Source organism: Calypte anna, chromosome 13 (genome assembly GCF_003957555.1).
Source record: "Calypte anna isolate BGI_N300 chromosome 13, bCalAnn1_v1.p, whole genome shotgun sequence".
In the NCBI taxonomy this organism is placed as follows: Eukaryota; Metazoa; Chordata; class Aves; order Apodiformes; family Trochilidae; genus Calypte; species Calypte anna.
This window is the reverse complement of record NC_044259.1, coordinates 16,844,515-16,862,907: the sequence shown is the minus strand read 5'-3', so window position 1 is coordinate 16,862,907 and position 18,393 is coordinate 16,844,515. Positions and strand designations below refer to the sequence as shown.

Here is an 18,393-nt window from a genome sequence, read left to right as displayed (position 1 = left end):
CAAGCAGCCCACAGCTCCATCCCGGGGGCATGGGCAGGGTCAGGGCTGATGCCCCTTCCATCAAAGCTCTCCTTCCCTCCCCATGTCCCAGCCCACAGGGGGGCATCACTTTGTGCTTGGCACTGATTTCCCCATTATGCCCATTTTATGACCCAGAAACCGAGGGAGTTGGGTCTCTTGCCCACAGCCGCGGGCTGATGCGATCTGACGGCACAGAAAGGCCCCCCCAGCTCTCTGCTCCAACAGCTCAGTGTTGTCCCATGCACAGAGCTGCTCCCGGACCCCCTCATGGAAGAACTTGGAGAAGAAGAACCTGCTGTGAGGTTCAAAGTGCCAGTGGTACAAAGTCCTGCACGAGGACACAGCTAAACCCACTGCCAACAGCATCGCTGAGCGTGCCAGCTCATCACAGACAACACAACGCAGAGGAGAGGCTGAGGGCTCAGGCTCCAGTACCAGTCCTTACCCTTTACTGGGGACAATGTTTGGCTCTGTGTCATCCCCTGCAGAAACCAGACTCCTGTCTGTCACCAGTGGTGGCTGCATTAACATCTCACCTGGTCACTCTTGTGTCCGGAGGGGACGTCACCGAGACACTTAATCGATCTCTTAATTTTGTAAGGCTTCAGAACAACAGCCTTGGCCTGAGAGCTACAAAATGTTAAGCTTTGGAAAAGAACATGGTTGGACATCTGCAACTGTCAGCTGTAACAGCATTTCAATATTACTTTTGGCTAACATTTGATCTTTAAGTGGGAAATACGGGTGCTAAATGGCAATCACTCGAGCAGCCGAGCACCCGGCGCAGCCTCCTGACTTCTGGTTTTTGCAGGGCATGCACTCTGGGTTTGCCTGTCATGCCAACATCCAGAGCCACAGGAGAAAAATCATTTTCCCCATTTAATTATACACAACCAGGATATCTTTTACAACACATTACCTTAATGTATTGTCTTCACAAACCTACACAGGAAAGGCTGAGGAACACTAATGGATAAATCTTGTTAAGCAGCAATCTGATCCTCCCCTCATCCCAACACTTCCCTGCATTTCCAGCAGATCTGCTCTCAGTGCAGCCCCTGGGAAACGCCTCCAAGTGCAGCTGGGAGCATAAAGACAAAGACAAGGGCTGTGACACCTCGATGGGCAGGGACCTTCTCCAGGAGAACACGACTGGGAAGCTTTAAAAAACCGCCTCGGAGTTTATTGCTGTTATTGCCAGGATAACAAACAGTTTGGATCCCAGACCTGGAAACCTGCTCAATCTCCAGAAACAATTCAACTTTTTGGATTCCAGACAGGGTTTAATGGGCTGTGTCGGATGCTCTGGCAACAAAGAGCAAAATGTTGTTCTGGGAACCTTCAGAAAGTCCCTGTTTTGCTGGATATGACCCCAAACTGCACCAGCCTCCTGGGGGCAACACTGGGTGCAGGGCAGGCATGGATCTGAGGTGATGCTCAGCAGTCCCAGGGACAGGAGTTGGACCCAATGATCCTGAGGGCTGCCTCAGAATATGCCCCAACTCAGTGATCCTTCTCAGACACCCCTATGGCTCTGGGATGAATGTTTTTGCCCAGGAGGGGAAGATGAGCTAAACCTCAGGTGGGGTGACTGCAACTGGAGGCAGGGGAGCAGGGAACACTGACTGACATCCCTGAAACCCTCTCCACTGGCCCAGCACCCACACCTCCTGCAAGGACCCTGTAACCAAGCAGCCAGCAGTTACTCTGACCCAATGATGTTCTCACCAAGCTTGCCTGGTATTTTTTTTTCCTTTTGTTAGACCATGACGACAGCAATTTTGATGGGAGAGGCATTCCACTCACCTGGGGGAAACACAATTCAATACCAGACAGCTGCTGGTTGACAGGAACCACTCAAATCAATTCCATTTTCCCTGAGAATGTACTTAATCACAAGCAGTGCCTCTGAGTCACTGGTGTAAAACCCCACCAAGCACCGGCAGCTGCACATCGCTCACCACCACGGGGAGGGGGGGAACCTTCAGTGAGCTCCCATCAATCCCAATTAAGAAATTCACTGAAACAAAACACTCCTAAAACAGGAGCTGAACCAGCACTAACACACTGCACTGAAGAGATTTTTCCTCTCCTGGAGTTACCTCTTCCCAGCTCCCTCCTTGCCGGGATCTTTTCCCTGGGAAACACTCATTTCCTCTAGCCCCCGTCTCTTGTGAAACCAAGGGCAGATTGCTATGAAGCAATGGCAAGGGGACAGGGAAGGGGATTTTGGTCATGGAGACGTGCAAGGTGACGTGGAGATGACCACAGAAAAGGTTGGTGTCACCCCCAGCCTGAGACCCATCTGTTTTGGGGGCTCCGTGCCATGGCCATGGCTGGTGGAACCACCTGGGAGGTGTCAGCTGCCTCTGCTGGAGCCTCCAAGGAGCAAGGAGAAGTCCTGGGAAAGATGCTGTAGTTTGTAAGGAGAGGGAAACCTCTTTTCATAACTAACTGCACAGAAAGAAGCAAGTGAAGCCGTTACCTTCTCGTGGTTTTCTATTAAAATCTCAATCACGATGTTCTGAAATTTGATGTCCATAATGGCTGCAACTGTTTCCTCTTGAGGTCGAAGCAGTGTTGGCCCAAATACCACACCCAGATTAGCAACAGTCATCAGGTTCTGCTTGTGATTATTTGCAACTCTGGGAAAAAAAAAAGAGAGAGAAAAAAAAAGAAAGAAAGAAAAAGCCAAAAAGAGGTGAGAGAACTGATGTGGATGGAAACCCCTTCCCTGCCTCACGACTGGCACTGAGCTCACAGGGCTGTTTACATTTTTTACACTCCTGGTGAGCTCCTTGAAGGCTCAGCCATGTGGAAAAGTACAAATTTAACTATTGTGATCCTAGAGACCTTTCAGCCACAGTGAACTGACTAATCCCCAAAAAATAAAAACCCCAGCGCTGTGCTGGCCACCGAGTCTCATGTTGCAAACCACTCCCAGGAAAACATCTTGAATCATTAATGCTGAAAACCCTTCTAAAAACAAATTGTTGGACCTCTGACACACGCTGCTCTCCAACTGAATGAGTGACCTAATATGTTCCAAAATCCCATTCCTTCTCAACCCATTTAAGCTCTTGCACTGGAGGTCAGCCCCATCCAGCCCCACCAGAACTGGGCTGGAAGGAGAAGATCAGGACTCCCCATGCACACGTGCCCTTCTCCAAGGAATCCACCTGACATGGACACCTGCTCTCCAGGGACACACAGACACTTGAGCTTTCCTCCCTGTCATCTCCAGCTATTTTTATGTTCACAGCTCCTGCAGCCCAGCAGGAGCAGATCTGTTCAGCAAAGTGAAACAGCTCGTGCTGGGGACCTGGCACTGATGGATGTGACTTTGGAGGGGGGGACTTTGGAGCAGCTCCAGCCTGGTCCTTGGTTTTAGGGATGCAAAGCATCAGCAGCCCCTTTGGAGCACATCCTGAGCTCCTGGAGCTCCCCAGGCCATGTCCCACCACGAGTGCCTTGGCAAACACCTCCCTGTGGCATGGACCAACCTGACCAGGTTCCAAAGGCTGCAGCTGAGGCCCTAGAGCCCCTTCTCCACCACTCTTGCTCGTGGTTTTTTTTTCTCCTGACCTCTTCAACCAGGAAAGCTGATGACTTCAGGCACCGCAGCCACACCAGGGGTTTTTTTAAAATGTTTTTTCCCTTTCCTCTTCCCCTTCCCTCCTCCCAGCAGTAGGCTCACACAAGGTGAGGCTGCATGCAGGTCCTGCTGCATTGACCCAAAAAGTTCTTGCCAGGAGGTTTTTACTCTTGTCCCAGGGCCAAGCCCCCACCATGCTCATTTATCTGCAGGCTCAGCTGATTTCACCACACTGCAGCCACGGGCTGGCTCAAAAGCAAAGGTGCTTTCCATCCTTTTTTTCATCCACATCTCACTCTAACCAGCAAAGAACTTCTCATTGCTCAGCTCTGTGCACCCCTCCTCAGCCAGCAGGAGAGGATCTCATCTCCCAAGGGTGCTGAGGGGCTCAGAGCTGCTGGTTTAGCACCTCAGCACCCACTTCATCCCCATTTACCCCCCCAGACAACAAGTCTCAGCCCTGGTGCATGTGGAGCACATGCAGAGCTGTCACCTCCACCAAGTCAGGGCTTGGGTTACAACTTCCAAAGTGCAGATGTCCTGGCAAAAGTCTTGCTTACTTGCAGGAAAGCCCCTCCTACTTCTACAGGGATTTAATCCCTTTCCTCCCCCCTCCCAGCCTGTCTCCTTATCAAGACATTTACAAAAGCCAACGTCGTTTTTCTATCTATATTTCAGACAAACATTCACATGCTCCCTCCTTATGTGGGTTTTGAAAAACCCAGCTGTAATTCAAATAGTTCTGAAAAGTGCTAATAAAATAATAATTTTAACGATCCTGCCTGGCTGGTAAAACCAAACCCCAAACACTGAATTGATCCAAGTCTTACAAAATGAGGTCCCTCCATTTCTCATTACCCTTACTGGGTAAGACATGGCTCCAATAAATTGCACTGTCAGTGCCTCATTAGGGGCAGGCAGCTGTGGACAGCCCTGTTAATTATTTCAGATTAAACTATTAATGGCTTCCCAGGCAGGAGAAAGCCCTGGCTCTGCCCAGGGGTGGGAGCTGACACCTCCCAAACTCTTTCCCATCTTTGCTTCGCGTTCGGGACGCGCAGAAGCAGCCACTTTGCAGCTGAGCAGCTCTGGTGGCACGTGGACTTCTGGTCCCTGCCAGTACCCCCAAAGCTGTGCTACAACCTGTGCTTCACCTTTCACATCCTTCGAGTTCAGCATCCATTCCCCACACAACAATTCAGCACCAATTACACCTCCCCACCATCCCTTACAGCAGTAAATAACACCGCCTGTTCCAAAGATGGGTGTTCTCACCCCAAAGTGTGCTTAATGTTGGTGCTCCTTGGCAGGCCTTGCCAGCACCATTCCTGAGCTGCCCTTTAAGGAGATTTCCAAGGATTTGGTGTATTTTGGGTTTAACCTGCTGCTTCTTTCTGGCACCACTCTGAGAGCAACCGCGCTGCTGTTAATTCAGACGGGTCCTTTTTTCAGCCCTCTCTCCATCCACCCTTTCCAGCAGTCACTCCCAGCCCAAGCAGGGGTGGGGAATCAACACCAAATGGAGAAACACACGACAGAGAAACACTGCTCACTCCAAAGGAGCTGGAGACCCAGTTGTGCCACCGGAGGGGACATCCCAGGGGAACACTGGTCCCGTTTCCTGGGGGTGCCGGCAGACACCTGCTCGCTTCACGTTCACTTTGAGGGAAACGAAGGTGAAAGGGAGTAAATCCATGTTGGGTGTTAAATTAGATTACACCTGGGTTGCCTGGATACTGTATAATCACTGGCATGACCAAACATAATTTAATACCCAGTAATTGGTAGCCAAGCTTCAGTGCAGAGAGCGAGCAGAACAGTAAATATTTCTTTGTGCGCTGGCTTGCAATCAGCATCCTGTGACAGAGAGAAATGCAGCCCGGGCTGTTGGGGCTGGGGGAGCACTGTGCAGGCCCCCTGCTATTTTACAGACATTAATGATTTTAGATTTCTTCAGTCTGGTCAAAAGCTCATATTTATTTTCATGGCAATCCCAGTACAGAACTCCCCGGTGACCTGCACAGCAGCCCCTGTGCCACGGAGCTGAGGGAGACAAACAGTGTAGAGACCTGAGGGCTGCAAACTGGGACCAGTGAGACCATTCCATACTGGGGGACAGGGTTTTACTGGTACCTGCTGTCACCTCGATGAACACCCAGCTCCAACCCTGCTGCCCCAGAGACCACCCAGCTCCACGAGCAGCGACAGCTTCTCCAGGGGATGCTCGTGGGCACCTGGCTCTGCACCCCACAGAGCTGCAGATTCCTGTGCCTGGGATCACTTCCTGTGCCTGGGATCATTTTCTGTGCCTGGGATCACTTCCTGTGCCTGGGATCACTTCCTGTGCCTGGGATCACTTTCTGTATGTATTTTATACACAAGACCCACAGATTTTAAGCCTCAGCCAGAGAGCGCTTGCTATTAGTTCAAATATCTTCCCTGATGCAGAGAGAAATCTCAGAGAAAACAAACATCCGAGAGGGAACAAAGGCAAAGTCTGGAGTGTTTCTATTTCCATGCCCGGGACAAACCTTGGAGAACAAAGTGGTTGTTATAGCTGGCCTAACAAGACCTTGTAGGCAGGAAAATAACGCTGCTAATTCATACTGCTACAGGTAAAAACACACTTCATGGCTGCACTGCCATTAGAGCTCCTACTCAACGTGAAAAGCCAATCATGCAGAGGAGCAGCAATGCCCCAAAATTACTTGGGCTGTTCAGGGCAGTTTGTTACAAATTAAACACTCACATTTGACTCGGGACACGAAGGGAAGATAAAAGGCAGGGAGGATGTGGACAGCACACCGGACACCTCTGGATCCATCATCCATTTGGGGTGTGAAGAGCTGCACTGGCTCCCCTCTAGTCCTCCCAAAGCAAATCCTGTCCTGGGGGTTTGCTGCTGGGCTGCACTCACCCCAAACCCTGCAGCCAGTGCCCCCTGCTCCCCCCTTCCCACCCCTTTAATTCAGCGGGCCGCTGGGAGCACACACAATTGGAGGCATTTATCAGATCGAACCTAACGAGTTCTGGGAAATGTTCCTGGGTGCATTCAAGTCATCCCTGCACATTATGGAGTTTAATTGGGCTGTGGCTGATGAGGGTGTAGGTGGAGAGCTGGGTGAGGGCTGGAGAGACACAAGGCACGAGCATCCCTGCCACACCTGGGACCCAAAACCAGAGGAGCCCAACGCTGAGCTTTGTCTAAAGGAAACTTGGGTCAGGAAAGAAGCAGCTCGAGTTTAAAGAATAAGACTAATAACAATAATCACCCAAAATATTTCGAGTTACTCAAAGGAGACTTCTAAAAAAATCAAAGCTTCCCTCCAGCAACAGCTGCAGCAGAGACTGGAAGCAGCGTCCCAGTAAACACCCAGTGCCACCCATTGCCCACAGCAGAAGAACCAAAAAGGCTTCAGCACGTTAGAAAGAAATTCCACCTGCTGGTAACTGAATCAGTCCCTTGGGCACTGGGGAAATCCCTCTGAAAAGGCACCCATGCACAGGAGGAGGTGACAGGGAGATGGGGACAGCTGGGGAGGAGCAGGGACGGGAGCAGCGCAGGACAAGACCACGCACAGCCCAACCTCTGCCGAGACTCGGCAGCACAAGAGCCAAGTCCTGAAGAATGCAGATGGAGGCCAGAGGATGCAAAAAGGAGGACAGACCACCAGGGAAACACAAAACCTCCCAGCAAAGACACAGCAGACAAAACCTTCCGACACAAGGCTGAGAGGCAAAGGGGTTTTTGGGCAAGCAGCCCCATTGCTTCCCCCAGCTCAGCTGGGACAAGACACGCCTGCCCTGTTCCTGGGCTCTTTGACTTGCTCCAACAAGACTCCCTCTTTTTCTCCCGGGTGAATCTGGCCACAGCTGGATGCTTGGGTTCACTCCCAGGGAAAAAACTAATCAGGCTCGTATCGCGCCGAGCAGAGGCAGAGGCCAAGGCTGTATCACTGAGCCCCATCAGAGCAAATACCAGACCTGCTGGGACCTGCAGAGACAACACACGTGGGGCTGTCAGGCTCCTCTGATCTTCCCAGACCACAGCACCTGGAATTCCACAGCCAGCATCCCTGGCTCTGGCTGGGAATGGGGGAGATCCTGAACCTGCTCGCCAGCCCTAAGCTGACGCCTGCCCTGGTGCCACCCTGTGGAAAGCCCCAAGGACAGCCAGGAGTTGGTGTTCAAATGTCACTGTGGTTCCACCTGCAGAGAGAGAGTCAGGCACAAGGGGATTTCAGCCTCAAACAGCCCCCAGGGACAGAGCTCAAGGGTTTTGCCAGGGCTGCAGCTGCTGTACCCTGTGCCACTGTCACCCTGCTTGGGACTGTCACCCTTCTCCAGCCCAGGGGACAGCACGAGCTGTGACACTGGGCACAGCCCAGAGGGGCAGGAAAGGAGCAGGAGGTCCTTGGTGTGCACCTAAACATTCACCTAAGTGCATCAGCCACGGGGCAGAGTGACAGAACTATTTCTGTCTCCTTTTTCTTCCACCCTAAAGGTATTTTGGAGCACATTCACTTCACAAATGCAAGGTCAGTGCCCTTCCCTCCAAAACATTCCTAAAGAAAATGGCTGAAATGGAAAGAAGGGGAATACAGAAATAAGCAGAATAAATTCAAGTCATGGTTAAGAGCAGTGAGTAAAATGCTTGTCCTGCCTTAGCCACTGGAAAGAGGTTTTGCCCAACGACTGGAAAAAACACAGGTGCCAACTCACCCCACGATGCCCTTCCTATTTTTCACAGCAGTAGGCAACAAGAAAACAGCAAAACTTCCCCAAAACTGGATTAGAAGAGTGCAATAACTATTTAATTTCATAAAACAACAGCCTGCTAAGCCCAGGCTCAGGGTGAGCACCACGGCCAGACCCTCCTCCCACCTCCTTCTGCAGGGGGAACAAGACCGAGGCAGCAGGAGCCAAGAAATGAGATTTGACTGAAATCTATAAAATTGAACCTGGTTTAGTACTGGGCCTGCTCAGCATAAAAAGCAATCCTGAGAAGCTCTCATTAAATTGTCGACGTCCCACTCTGGCTGCAGGGATGGAGGAGACACCACCAGGGAGAGATGCCAGCTATTTATTGGAAATCTTTTCCCCACTGTAGATCCAATCTGTTTCTGCACAACAGTTCCAGTTTCACTGTGATAAACAATTAAAAAGAATCCAGATAATTACGTGCTCTCGACAACCTCCATCCAAAAACCTCAAGCTGACACACAAGCCCACCAGGATTCATGCCTGAGTCAGGCAAAGCACCGGGTGCTTCTCCCAGCCATCCCAGGAGCTTGCAGAGATGCTCAGCCACAGAAAGTCCTCAGCAAAGGCTGCTGAACACTTGCCAGCCCTGGTGATGTCAGCTGTAGCCAAATTTGAGACACTCCTTATCACATCTAGAGAGATGACTCTTCTGGGTGATGAAGATACGAGAGCTGAGAAGCAGCTGATAAGAGAGAGAGGAGGCAGCTCTGAAGTGCTTCCCTCTCCAGCTAAAAACCAGGAAGCCTCTGGAAAATAAAAAAGGACCTTTTGGAGAAGAACAAGCTACCAGAAAATGCACAGAGCTACTCGATTGACAATCCAGGTTGAGAAGGTTAAAAGTTCAGCTGCAGAAGTAGAACAAAACCTTTTGCTAATGACAGGAAGCCAAGCCCAAAAAACACAGCAAACACCTACAGGGTTTTGTTCGTGGTTGCTTTTGTTTTTTTTTCTCTTTAAATTCTGCAGAATCTCATATGAAAAACAAAAGCAGAGGAGTAAGAGCCTCATGCTCCACACATCATACCTGCTAAGCTCAAAAGTTGTCTTAGCTCTGCTCAGAGCATCACCAGCTCCTTGAACAGGTTCTGCACCACCAAGGCTTTGACACCTCCAGCTCCAAAGCACAAATGGTTCCCCAGAACCCACTGCCCCTTGAGCAGGGGCTTCAGCCAAGGGAAAAAATCTCCCTTACATGCCTTGAGCAGAGAAAATACCAGGGGAAGAAGGGAACATGTTCACAGCATCATCATGAGCCCAGCTGCTAATTGCAAAAGCAGCTCAGGACTCTGCTGCTGCTGCTGCTGCTGCTGTGCAACTGGGGCAACGTGCTCCAAAGCCAGGTAGGAGGAAGGAGCTGAGCTAGTGACACATTCTCAGTGACCCAGAGGATTGTTCTGTGGCAGCAGAAGAAAAATGGACGTGGGCCATTGGCAAAGACCATCTGAGAGACAAGGGATGGGGAGGTCTGAGCCAAGTGCTGCCCCTGCCCTGGGAGGATCTGAAGGGGCACAGGAGCTCTGCAGGGTGCAGGAGACAGCTCAGGGCAGGCTCCCACCTCTGCAAAGCTCCCTGGCTGCAAAAACTGCCCCCCCTAAGAAGATATCCTAGAGGTAAAATTATCTTCCAGAGCCTAAAGCAAAAGCAGGGAGCTGGGACAGCAAATAGGGCTGGGAAGGGGTGTGAGTGAGGGGGGAGAGAGGGGCCTTGTGGACCCCCTGTGGCCTCTGTCTTCCCACAGAGCTCCAGGTGGTTCCAGTTAAACTCTGTAATTCAATTATCCAGGCCAGACAAGCCTGCTAGGGTTTCAAATGCATCTGCACAGCCAGCTCTCATCCTCTGCCTTCTCCCCAACGTGAAACGCAGCCCAGAACGTGGACAGAACCCCAGCCCAGGGAGGGGGGGGGTCTCAGAGGACCTTGTGCTGGGAGCAAGGACAGGTCCCTGGCATGAAGCTGTTCCCTTCCCCTGCACCCACCCTGCCCAGGGTGCCCTTTTCCCCCCCAGGGACAGGAAAATAAGCACCCCCCAGTCTGCACTGCCTAACCCTGCCAAAGCATGGCAAGGAAAGGGATTTTTTTTATTGATCTGAGTGAGTTTGGCTCCAAGCAGGGAGAGGATGGTTTAAAATAGTTGCTCGGGTCACTATTTTCAAATCCCCAAAAGATGGGGCTTGTTTTGGTTTGTTTTAGCAGGATGAGCCTAAGCTCTCCTCCTTCTCCTCCTCCTGCCTGGGGGGGTCTGGGCAGGGACCCAACCCCTCCACCCACACCCCCAGGGGAGAGACCACCGGTTGGGGATGGATGCTGCACCCAGACCCCCATGGCAACCTCTTGGTCTTCCCCTCAAAGCACATAAAGAAAAGAAAAAGCACAGAAAGAGCAAAACCTGGGAGCTCCAGGCAGGATTGTCCCAGCTCCTGGCAAAGCAGAGCCTACAGGGAGTCCCCTCTTCTGTGAGGAGCACCAGATCCTATGGATCACAGGGTTTTCCAGGGTGCCAGAGTTGTCGTGGTCCAAGAGGATTAGAAAGAGGCACCAAAGTGACCCAAAAAAGAGCTTTTCTGAAGCGTGGTGAGCAGGAGGATGGCCACATCTTTTCCTTTGGCAGGCAAACCCGTTGAGGAGCGTGCAAGAGGAGTGCATCTCGGAGGCTTCAGAGGCTGGTGGAAATTTCCAGAATGTCCTGGACAAGAATGACTTACTGGAAGTAATACATAAATCAAGCAAATGAATAGTTAGCAGAGAGCAGCATAAACAGCTGCTGCGGGGATGAAATCAGACCTGCCCTGCCAAGAGCCCTCAGCCTCCTCACTGCCTCTGCCTTTCGGGGGGAAAATGGGGAAAAGAAGCCAAGGAAAAGCCCCTTTCTGGGGAAGAAGCCACCCCCAAGTCCTTCTACAAGGAGTTCTCCAAGGCAGGGAGCAACCATGTCAAGTGACAGCCCCAGGGACCTGACCCAGAGAGCCCTGGGTGGGCAGCACAGCCTGGGGCTGCCAGAGAAGGGGAGCAGGTGCCAGGTTGTGTTTTTAGGCAGAAGACCCAGGAGATGCTCATTTCCTCTCCTCTCCTCTCCTCTCCTCTCCTCTCCTCTCCTCTCCTCTCCTCTCCTCTCCTCTCCTCTCCTCCTTCCCCAGCAATTCCTCCTCCAGCAGAAAGCCCTCGGAGTGCCCCATCACCATCCTGCAGCCCGGTGGGGCCAGGGCTGATGGCAGAGCCCATGGCAACCATCCCCCTGCTGAGAAGTTGAAAACAAAAAATTTGTGCTGGAGACAGCAATAGCTTCAGTTAACAACACCTAAACCAGAAAACACCACCAGAGGGGAGAAAAAAACCACCAGGTAACTACTCACTGCTGGGCAGGCTGTGGCCAGGGAACCATCTGAGATCTTTCAGGTCTCTTCCAAGCCCTGCCATTCTCTGGTTCTAGGATGATTAATCCTGCTAAATACACATAACACGCATTTCTTCTGGAATTGTTTCGACCCTTTGCCAGGAGAGGAGTGGAGAGGCAGGCAGGGGTTGCCCTGCTCCTCTCCTAGGAACACGGGGAGCAGCAGGGATGCTCAGAGCCCTGTGGGAGGGGACACAGCACAGAGCCTGGGTCTGACTGCCACAGGAGCAAAGCAAAGCTCAGGGTGTCAAATTGTGTCCATGCAAAAAAAAAAAACCAAAAAAAAAAACACAACCAAAAAAACCCAAAAAACCAACAAAAAAATTTAAAAATCTGAAATTCTTGGCAGATATCAGAGCTAAACCCTCCTCCTGCTCTGCACGACACCACACCAGGGTATTTGTTGCCTGATGAGAGGGAAGGTTAAAAGAGAAGTAAAAGGCAGGATGATATCACACAGCTCCACTAACAAAAGGGGCAAATTCCTGCCAGCAGCCCCATCAGCACAGCCCCCTGTGAGCTCAGCAGCCCCACACGTGCCTCTGCTTTGGGCAGCCCCAACTTATCTGGCAGGGGGAAAAGAAAAAAAAAACTAGTTTCATCAGAGCTGCCACATGCTATTGATAAAAAAAGCATCTGAACCTACGGTGCAGCCCTTCTCAGGGATGGGTGCTGGGCCAAAAGGAGATATCTGCAGCAAAAAAAAACCCAACAAAAACCCCAGAAGCATGCAAGCTGGAGCCTGTTGCTAGGAGATGTGGTGTGGGGCAGCCTGCAGCACCCAAGGTGCTCTCAGCACCCAGGAGGCATTGTTCTCCTCCTTCCCCAAGCAGAAATTGGTGGGGAAATAAAATGCCAGACTAAAGAGAAAAGGCTGGAGGTGGTGTGAGGAGTCCTGAGCTCCCACAGCCAGCTGGCCATGTCTCCAGGCATCAGCTCTGCAGTTAGCTTTTTAAAAAGTGCCATTTCTTCTTTTCAAAGCAGGGGATGAGGAGCACTCTCAGCAACCATCCCCTGCTAACATTAACACTGCAAGAGAGAACAGACTGACTGTGAAATACTCTGCTAACTAAACCAGCTCCAAAAGAACAGGAGGAGACACATGCTTTAGAGTTGTGTGAAAGAGCTGGGCTGTTCTGGCTGGGGGATAGAGAACCCAGATGATTTTTTTAGGATGCCCAAAGCCTCCTTAACTTCAGCTGCTGGCTCCTCACCCATGGCTCCAGGGCTCACTGGGATGCTCTGGACTTTGCTGCAGAAATCCCTTTGGGAAAACATCAGAACAAAGGGAGCTCCTTAAGGCCCTTCAGGACCAGCAAATCCCAGCTGGGTTTATCACAGGGCTCCTGACACATGTCCAGGTCCCAGGGGAGAAAATGAAAGGTTTCACCTCCTCATGGGTTGGAGAACCACACGGTAATGGGAAGTTTCACTGGCACCAGGGTGTGCAGAGCAGAGGAGGAAATGTGCAGGGTTGTGTTCCCAGCAGAGCAGCAGGGACAGGGACTGCTCAGGCTCTGGATATCACAGGGGGGAATTGCCTGGACACCTGAACACCAGGCAGCACAGAGAGGCCAAGAGATGCAGCAAGAGGCAGAAACCAACTTCATTTTCTATTTATACACCTCACTCCCTCCCCCCTGCCCGTGCCTGTCCCTGGGATCTGTTCTCCCCTCTCCTCCTCTTAGGGTGGTTCTGTTGCTGACATTAACACAGCCCCACACCAGGTGCCTTCTCAGTAAGCAGCAGCCAGCACACAAACCAAAAAGCTGACCAGATGTAAGACAGCATCAGACAGACTCCTTCTCTGTTTGACTGTCACAGACTGACTTCTGCTTTTGGTGATCTTCACTCCGTGAGAAACATCCTTTAGCTCATCTGATAAAAATGCAAATCTTGATTGTTCATACATTGCTTAAAATAAAAAAAAAACCCAACAAAAACCAACCCAAACAACAAAAAAAACAGCTCAAAACCAGAAAGGGATGAGGTAATCTCCTCTGAGAAGTGCAGCCCAGTTTGGCAGGGCTAGAATGGGGCCTTTGGGTTCTGCCCACATCAGTTCTGGACACCCAGGATGGGGCAGCTCAGCAGAGCCCCCCTGCCCTGCTCTGAGATATTTTTTTCCCATTCAATAACCACTCTGAGCTGTTCCTCTTCCTAACATAGCACCCACCCTCATTGTTTGTGGTTTGGTTTAGTTCCTTTCCTCCTAAAGCAGCACAAACCCATCGTGGTACCTGCCTCCCCCTCCGCATCCCTCACTCAGCCACCGCCGGGGTTCCCTTGGAATGAAAAGCCCTGAAGTGGTTATGAGATTCCTTGCACATCTTTGCCTGGTGGGAGGACCTGGGACTGCCTGGCCCTCAGCTTGAGCCTTCTCTAAATGCAGAAGGTTTGGAAACCAAGCTCCAAACCAGCTCTTTGGTTCTTAAAATCCTTGCTGGGTACTCTACAGAAACCCCTGTCGTAAGAAAGCAGCTGGAGTTATTTTTAAGCCTATTTCAAGCATCACCCATGATTTTTCCTCTTGCTCAGACAACTTCTGGTTTGCCCAGACCTTTTCTGAACCAGTTCCATTGATGAACTGGTTCCCCAGTTCCCAAGTCCTGCCCCATCCCCTCCTGCTCACGCAGCACGAAGAGGGAGGGGAGGCTCAACCTTGAGGCTGGCGCAAGCACCTGATGATGCTTTCACTTTTTAAACACTAATCAAAGGTTTCCATGGCAACCTGCAGGAGCAGGAAGGGGATGGGAAATTATAGGTCAGCTCTACCACCAAAAGCAAAAGAAAATGATTCAATTCCTTTGGCCTCGCAAAGTTTCAAGGTGATCTGGAAGTATTGATTAAGCAGGTTGCATCAAGGCAGAAAATATGCTCCAGAGTGGCCCTCAATTGTGGCAACACCAAACCAAACCAAAAAAAAAACAAACAACAACAAAAAAGAGCTTTTAGTCCTTTGGCAGAAGGCTTGAGCTGAAGCCCAGAGAGGAGCTTAACCTCTGCTCTGCCTTCTGGAGAGCTCAGCCCCAGGATCACACCATGAAATGCAATGTTACCTTCCCAGCAGTGTTTGGGCTGCTCCTGCCACCACGGGGCCAGCCCATGGTGGCACAGGCAGGGACAGCAGGGACATGGGTCAGGGGGACAGTCCCCTCCTTCCCTCCCTCCCACCCCACTCCCTCTGTCCCTCTCAATTCACTCACCCACAGGTTTCCAGTTACTCCCCAGCCCGCTGTGACTCAACACCACACACACACACACACAAGGAAACTTTTCTGCCACTATTGACTTTCAGAGGAAGTGGAAAAAGGAGAGAAAAACACATCAGTCATAAACCTACTTTGCCAAGTGGTTCATGAGCAAGTGCAGCATCTGCCTGTTCTTCTCCGGGAGCCGATGGACGAGGCTGTGGATCTCTGACACCCTCGACTCCTGGTTCTCCAGCTCTGTGTTGGGAAGAACAGATGATTTATCCCTGCACCAGGGGGTTATTAGGGAAAGAGGCACACAGGCCTGAACACCAACACCAACAGACATCCCGGGGACCCAAGGCTCCCTCTCCCTCCACCCAGGCAGGCTGTGGATGCTCTCCATGGCACTATTCTACCAACTCCAAGCAGTTGTTTCCAAAAGGAAGGAACCAAGGGCTGGAACAGTGACCTGAGAGCAGACAGCAGCCTGGTGGGAAGCCAGCTGTGATCAGGGAAGGGGCTGCCTGCAACCAGCATTGCTCTGGCTTCGACAACAGGAACACAAACACCTTCCCAAGCAGTGTCAGGATGTGCCCAGCACAGCACCCAGCCTCTGGTCCTCAGCAGGCTGCTCGGGTGCCCCAACAGGATACAAATGAGCCACCACTGAGGTGTCCAGAGGCCACAGAGCCCTCCTGACCCCCTGGTCCCTGTAACCTCCTCTCCTACAAAGCACCTCCCCAGGCAGCCGAGGGAAGGCAGCACAGACATCAGAACCAGAAGGGATCCCATCAAAGCACCATAGGTGGTGCTGGGACAACAGGGGCTTGGCAGAGGGTGGGCACAAGAAGGATCAGAGCAGTCCTGCCACCAGCCAGCTACCTGCTCCCCCTGCACCTCCTTTCCATCCCTTTTTAAGTCCCAAACATCACCGTGCCCTTGCTCTCTCCATTCTCCTCCTGCTTTTCAGGACTCGAGATGCAGGGGGTGGGTGGGGGAGCAGCAGGGCAGAGGTTATGCTCAGTTCCCTGCAAAATGCCCTCCTCTTTCAGAGGGGTGCTGTAAACAGCAACAAACTCACTTGCTGCTTTGATGAAGCTCCTTTGAAACTGGTACATCATGAGTGGCCCTGGGAGCATTCTGCAAGATAAAAAGGTAATAACATGCACAACACACATCCCAGGAACACAATCCACAGAAAGCAAGCTTTGCCCTTACCATAAATCCAGCTCCATTTTAAAAAGTGCAGAACTAAGCAAGAGCAATTAATGCCCCCACCAGGAGGAAGAAGATCTGTTGAAGTACCTTTGATTTATTCTTCCTCCCTTTTCTGCACCACACTAAAATCATTTTTAATTTCAGCGTGCCTTCAGCTTTAGTACATTAGCAAGCCCATGACTTCCAAGCAAGTTGAAAAATAAATTAAAAAGAGAAGCAAGCCTACTCATAAGAGTCACAGTTCCCACTGAATTCCCATCCTCCCCTCCCATTTCCATATCCCTGCACCAGGACATCTTTGTGCTGCCAACATCCTCCGTGGCTCTGCAAACAGTTTAAACTCTGGAGCAAAGGTTGGCAGTCGTGCAAAACCCTGTAGTATTCTGTGATTTTCTAGGCTGAGATCCACCAAGCTAATTATACTCCTCACCTTAATTGGTTTTAGCCTCTCTCCTGAGCATGCTCTCCCTCTATAAAACCCAACACGGGGCAGGCAAGAAGCCGCAGCCATGACAGGTAGGAGCACGTTGTGGGTGAGGAGATGCTGGGTGCTGCCAGCAATCCAACCCCTTGGGGAGATAACCCACCTGATAAGGGCATCAACTTGCACCCAGAAATTATGAAGACAACAAAGCTCCACACCCAGCTCTGAACAGCCCTGGCAGCAGCACCAGGCTCCCCTCTGCCACACACTCCCCAGCTGGAAGCACAGAAGCTTTAGGGATGCCAGGCTGGGCTTTTCCAGGCACTGTGTATGAGACACACACCTCTCAGAGAGCCCACAAAGTATTCCTGCACAAACGTGCTGGAGGGCCAAGGGAAAAGGCAGAATAAATTCTCAGTTTCTCCTTTCCTTCCATGCAAGTGCTGCTGTTAAGGACCTGCAGGACGAGGCTGTAACGCCCCAGATGATCACCACACGCACCCTGATGCTCTGCCTTACCTCAGGTAGGTTTTCAGGGCACTGGTAATGGTCTTTATCTCCCACTCTGCACAGATCTCTGTCTCTGTTTCTGTGGCTGTTTTGGGATCTAAGGAAAAAGACAAAAAAAACCAGGAGAAAGTGAACCAAAGCAGGGATACCCCAGCTGTGTGGGAAGATCATCACCTCCCATTTGGGTCACTGCTCCCCAGCCTGGTGACCACGAGCTGATCCCCATCAGACACTTCTGGAGGGAAGCAGAGCTCCTGACACGAGAGGGGCCACACTCAGTGCCATGAGATGAGAAAAAATAAAGAAAAACACTGATCATGAGCAACGAGATGGGCAGCTGGACCCAAAGTGTGACACTAGAGAGGGCACAGGGTGGTGGAGTTCAGTAACAGCAGTGACAAAGCAGGGCACAAGCACGACCTGGACCCAGACAAGTGCATACTCAGAGCAGAGCACATTCTTCTCCATTCTTCTCCTCCGGGGCCTTCCCTTCCTTCCTGCATGTTTTCTCCTCCTCTCTTTCCTTTCACAAATTCCTTTAAAGAAATCCAGAAGGGGTGCAGCTGTTCTGGACACTGCGAGTAGGAGGCTCTGGACTGGCAGCTCCTTCCTTCCCCGGGCAGATCCTGCCTGCAGGAACCTCCAGCTTCCTGCAAACCTGCTCTTTCCCTCCTCCTTGGATGCTGCTGCACCAAGGCTCTTTGCTAACTCAGTCCTGGCATCTCTCAGCTGCTCTGGACCCAAAGGAACCACAGGTCCCAAAGGACCTGGAACCACACCAGGGATCCTGCTCCTCTCGAGTCCCTGGGAAAGCCCTCTGGAGACCATGGGAGATGTGGCTGTGGGTCCTTCCAGTGACATGGAGGTGACAAGAGTCCCTGGAGAGCTGGAGCAGGCAGAGGCAAGGCCAAGTGCAGGTGCTGCTGCCATCTGGTCCCAGGGCTCCAGCTCAGGGGGTATTTGCTTTTTCATGGCCATGTCTCGTGTGCTCTTGAATTATGAAGCAGAAGGTAAGCAGAGGGTAATTCTAGAACTAATTAAAAGAATGCACTGAATAAGAGTTAGGCTTTCCCTTAGGGCAAAGGGTTTATTTTAATTAGAAAAAAAAAAAAAACAAAGCCAGATCAGAAACAAAAAAAAACCCCAAACCAAAACATCAAGAGGAGCACTTGAAAACATGTACAAAATGTATATTCACCCAGAGACCACGTGTGCCCCACAGCAACCCCACAGAGAAACACCAGCCTTCCTCAGCAGTGCCCAGGCAACTTCCTACT

At 51.3% G+C, this 18,393-nt stretch overlaps 1 protein-coding gene across 1 annotated transcript in view; it reads right to left on the bottom strand.

Annotated features, from left to right (window-relative positions):
- The window catches only part of ARHGAP26 (Rho GTPase activating protein 26), a 98,227-nt gene that overhangs the window by 31,827 nt on the left and 48,007 nt on the right, over positions 1 to 18,393 (bottom strand). Inside the window, exons 15-18 of the mRNA XM_030459113.1 lie at positions 17,126 to 17,213; positions 16,046 to 16,104; positions 15,114 to 15,219; positions 2,507 to 2,666 (exon numbers count right to left, since the gene is read on the bottom strand). Coding sequence (XP_030314973.1) covers positions 2,507 to 2,666; positions 15,114 to 15,219; positions 16,046 to 16,104; positions 17,126 to 17,213 — 413 coding nt within the window. The remainder of the gene's footprint in view (positions 1 to 2,506; positions 2,667 to 15,113; positions 15,220 to 16,045; positions 16,105 to 17,125; positions 17,214 to 18,393) is intronic.